The 4,883-nt window shown below is 53.3% G+C and overlaps 1 protein-coding gene across 1 annotated transcript in view; it reads left to right on the forward strand.

Moving 5' to 3' along the window:
• The window catches only part of LOC140471154 (HLA class II histocompatibility antigen, DQ beta 2 chain-like), a gene marked incomplete at its 5' end in the record, with an annotated part of 12,473 nt that extends 9,185 nt beyond the window's left edge, over positions 1 to 3,288 (forward strand). The window contains one exon of the mRNA XM_072567031.1: positions 3,052 to 3,288. Coding sequence (XP_072423132.1) covers positions 3,052 to 3,143 — 92 coding nt within the window. The remainder of the gene's footprint in view (positions 1 to 3,051) is intronic.
• Positions 3,289 to 4,883: the final 1,595 nt, after the last annotated feature.

Here is a 4,883-nt window from a genome sequence, read left to right on the forward strand (position 1 = left end):
CCCAGCGCACGCTGCCACCCAGCCTAGTGCCGTCTGCAAATGCGGAGATCGGGGCGTTCAATCCCTCCGGCAAAAGCGAGCTACTGCAGATGCTGGTGATTAGAGTCCAGATTAGAGTGGGGTGCTGGAAAAGCGCAGCAGGTCAGGCAGCGTCCGAGGAGCAGGAAAATCGACGTTTCGGGCAAAAACCTTAACAGTACTCACACCAAAATTCCCATCTCTGGCACTTCAGGTGGGTTTAAGTCACTTGTTAATCTCAATTGAGGGACTAGAACGCAGATCAATTTATCATAAGCTGAGATCGGCCTAGGTTATAAGGAATCTCTTCAGGGCTTTATTCCAACACTTCTGGCTCAGGTCTGAGGCAACCCTCTGAAGTTTAATTGGATCCTTCCCTCTCAGGAGCGCTGGTCTGCACAGCCCTCTTCATCTGAGTTAAAAATCATGCAACACCAGGTTATGATTCGATTCCCTACAGTGTGGGAACAAGCCCTTCGGCCCAACCAGTCCACACCGACCCTCCAAAGAGTGACCCACCCAGACCCACTTCCCTCTGACTAATGCGCCTATCGCTACGGGCAATTGAGCATGGCCAATTCACCCTAATCTTTGGACTGTGGGAGGAAACCAGAGCAAACCCACACAGACACTAGGGGGGATACGCAAACTCCACACAGACAGTCGCCCGAGGCTAGGATTGAACCTAAGACCCTCGTGCTGTGAGGCAGCAGTGCTAAACGCTGAGCCACTGCAGATGCTGGAAGCCGGATTCTAGATTAGAGTGGTGCTGGAAAAGCGCAGCAGGTCAGGCAGCGTCCGAGGAGCAGGAAAATCGACGTTTCGGTCAAAAGCCATTCAATTTCTGAACAGTATTCAGACCAAAATTCCCATCTCTGGCACTTCGGATGGGTTTTTGTCACTTGTTAATCTCAATCGAGGGACTAGAACGCAGATCAATTTATCATAAGCTGAGATCGGCCGAGGTTATAAGGAATCTCTTCAGGGCTTTATTCCAACACTCCTGGCTCAGGTCTGAGGCAACCCTCTGAAGTTCAACTGAATCCTTCCCTCTCAGGAGCACTGGTCTGCACAGCCCTCTTCAGCTGAGTTAAAAAAATCCCACAACACCAGGTTATAGTCCAACGGGTTTAATTGGAAGCACACTAGCTTTCGGAGCGACGCTCCTTCATCAGGGGGTTGTGTCGCAGGACTGTTCAAAGCGTTAAAACAAAAACTAAAGGCAAACTTTCTCACTCTCGAAGTTGCAGGTGTTTCCCTTAAGCGTCCAAATTAGAGCACTCTTCATCTCGTTTGCATAGATTTGTTGTGAATAGTTGGGGTGGGAAAGAAGGCGCCTTTAACAGCACAGGAACTGAATATAAGAGTCAGGATGTCGTGCTGCAGCTTTATAAGACCTTGGTTCGGCCGCACTTTGAGCATTCTGTTCGGTTCTGGTCATCAAATTACAGGAAGGATGTGGAGGCTTTGGAGAGGGTGCAGACATGGTTCACCAGAGGCTGTGAGCTATAAGGAGAGGGGAGAACCCGTTCGACTGGTTTTCTCTCGAGGCCGAGGGGAGACTCGGTGCGTCTACGCAACCGCGAGAGAGGTCAGAACCCTTTCCCCACGACCTGAAATGCCTCAAGCCGATGGACTTGAGCTGCCAGAGGAAGTGGTAGGAGGGGGGGGTTGGTACAACGGCAACGTTTAAAAGGCATCTGGCTGGGGGTGGGGGGAACATGGAGAGGAAGGGTTTAGAGGGAGGTGGGGGCCAAGTGCTGGGCGATTGGGACTGGAATAATTTCGGGTATTTTGGTTGGACCGAAGGGTCTGTTTCTGGGCTGTATTTAAGGTTGAGGGGGGGGGAGGGCTCAAAAGGAGATGTGAGGGGTAAGATGTTGGCGTGTGGGGGCATGCTGCTAGGGGGTGATGGTGGTAGGTAGGTAGGTAGAGGGGCGTTTCGGGGGGTGGGGGGGGCTGTTAGCTAAACACACGACTACGCAAGGCACAGAGGGACCTGGACCGAGGGCAGGCTGAAGGGATTCGTTTCATTTGGCACCACGTTCAGTACACCGCCCACCTTACCCGGGCCCACCATTGAGATGCCTTCACCTTTACTACTGCCATCTTGGTGTTAATGTCCCGGGAAGGTCGGGTAGAGCCGAGGGAGGTTCGAGGGGAAGGCCGAACCAACCGTTGACTTCCGCGAGGGAGGAAGGGAACATCAGGACAGGCGGACAGTGTCAGGTTCCTGGCGACGATGCTAACCAACGGTGTCCTGCGAGGGTCAGGAAGGTACAACAATGTCTCCTCTCCCCCACGGTTCGGAGACTGGGGTGGACAAAGTGAATAATCCCACAACGCCAGCTTACAGTCCAACAGGTTTACGGGGAAGCGCTAGCTTTCAGAGCGACGCCCCTTCGTCAGGGGGTTGTGAAGGAGCGTCGCTCCGAAAGCTAGCGCGCTTCCAAATAAACCTGTTGGACTATAACCCCGGGCGCTGTGTGATTTTTTTTTTTAACTTCCTCTCCCTCAGGACGTGAAGGGAATTCGGCCTGTCGAATGCTGTCCGGGTGCACAATCTCCTGGGACGCCAACTGCCCAGCCCAGTCGCGTAGGAAAACCCGCAGAGGGTTTTGTGCACGGCCTGGGCCGACGCCGAATCCAACCTCCCAACCCACGGGCTCCCTCGACACTTCCCGTTGCCGCGGGAGGGCGGCCCCCATCGCCGAAGAGCCCTCCCACCCCGTTTGAATGGTCTCCTGGAACCTCTTCTGTCAGGCAGAGAGTGCAGATGTTCGAACACACGCTGGGGGGGGGGGGGGGACAGGTTCAGGAAGAGCCGTAATTAAACTGCTGAATGGACCTCCAACCGAACACCTCCTGTTGTAACCTCGTTCTGTCCCAACACCCTCCGATCGGTAGCTCCTGGTTTGCCGTGCTCCACCGGAACAAAACTTTTCACTGTACTCAGGCGCAGGTGACAACAGGTCCATCCAATCAAAAAAAAGTGCTACAGACACTGTTTTCTTTCCCCCCTTGTTTTTGCAGGGACTTGGACGCAGACAGAGGTTGAACATCTGTGTGAGCCAGAGGAACACAATCCCAGGCGCTCACCCTCGGAAGACGCCACGTCCAACTGAGTCTCGGCTAAAGACGGGGCCTCCATTTTCTGCTGCTTGACGACACACGAGAGGGAAGCGTGCTTTCGGTGTGACTTCCCCGGCTTAAGATGAAGATGAAGCAGTTTATAAAACGATGAGGGGTATAGATAGAGTTAACGGTAGTTGGGGCAGGGTGGGGGATTTCAATGGGAGGGGGGGGGCCCCGTTTCAAAGCTGAGAGGGGAAGCATTTAAAAAACGACACGCGCTGGGGGGGGGGGGCAAATTATTTTCGCAGAGGGTGGTTCGCTTGTGGAATGAACTTCCCGAGGGAATGGGGGAATGTGGGTACAGTCGAACGTTTGAAAGGTACGTGAATAGGGAAGGGAAATGGGACCAGGAGCAGCCAGGGGGGACTAGATTAGTTTGGGATGAGGGTCGGTCCGGGCTGGTTGGGGAGAAGGGTCTGTTTCCGTGCTGCGCGACTCTGTAAGACACCTCTCTGCTGAGATGCGTTTTCGAGGATTTGTATTCGAAGGATTGTCGCTCGCTTGGAAAGTTTTCTTCTCCCCCCCCCAATGAACGACACAATTTTGTCACCAAGACGTCTCTGGTAGGTACGTTTCGGGCCTAAGTTGTTGGTCAGGAATGAGGCCTGTAGGTCGAAGCTGGGAGATAAATGGGAGGGGGGTGGGGTATGAAGGGGGGTAGGGAAGGTAGCTGGGAAGATCATACACCCCCCACCTCTCCACTCCCCCCCCCACCCCCCAACCCTCGTCCCATTTATCTCTCAGCTCCGACCCACAGGCCTCATTCCTGACCAACAACTTAGGCCCGAAACGTCGATTCTCCTGCTCCTCGGACGCTGTGCTTTTCCAGCACCCACCCTCTCGACACAGATGGAAAAGGGGATGGGATATTAAAAACTGCGGGATCTTCCGGGACCGTTCAAATCCTGACCTCGCATCCCAGGAACGGGAAAGGGGACCGATGGCCCCCTCGGTTTGGGAATAGGGAGCTGGGCAGTGATCCTTTTGTACAGTGTGGAAATGGACCCTTCGGCCCAACCAATCTGTGCCGACCCTAATCGCGAACTAAACTAGTCCCACCCTGCCCTGCAGCTGGCCCGAATCCCTTTCCTACCCACTGACTTACCCAAATGTCTTTTAAACGCTGTAACTGTGCTCACATGCACCAGTTCCTCTGCAAGTTCATCCAACACACAAACCACCCTCTGTGTAAAACATTTGCCCCTTGTCTGTTTGTAATCCCTCACCTTAAAAATGTGGCTTGAAATCCCCCATCTCGGGGAAAGGACAACCACCATTAACTCTGTCGATACCCTTCGTGATTTTATAAACCTCTATAAGGCCAATCTCCCATGCTCCAGGACAGGAGTCCCAGCCTATCCAACCTTTCCTTATAACTCAAGCCCTCCATTCCCAGCAACATCCTGGTGCTGTCAACCTCTTCTGAACCCTCTCCAGGTTTCAATAATAACCTTCCTGTAACTGGGCGACAGGAACTGGACGCAGTATTACAGACGAGACGTCGCCAACACCCTGTACAACCCCAACATGACATCCTAACGCTCTGAGCGATGAGGGCAAGCGTGCTAAATGCCACCTTAACAATCGGGGTTAGGTTTATTTGTGGATTTGCCGAGTTACGTGTGTTAACCAACACCCATTACTCCCCCGGCTTATACTCTGCTCACAAACAATACTCCCTTTCGATCTCTCCTTCGGTTCACTTACGTAATCAATGAGCTACGAACACG

This window comes from Chiloscyllium punctatum, chromosome X, assembly GCF_047496795.1.
Source record: "Chiloscyllium punctatum isolate Juve2018m chromosome X, sChiPun1.3, whole genome shotgun sequence".
Taxonomy (NCBI): domain Eukaryota; kingdom Metazoa; phylum Chordata; class Chondrichthyes; order Orectolobiformes; family Hemiscylliidae; genus Chiloscyllium; species Chiloscyllium punctatum.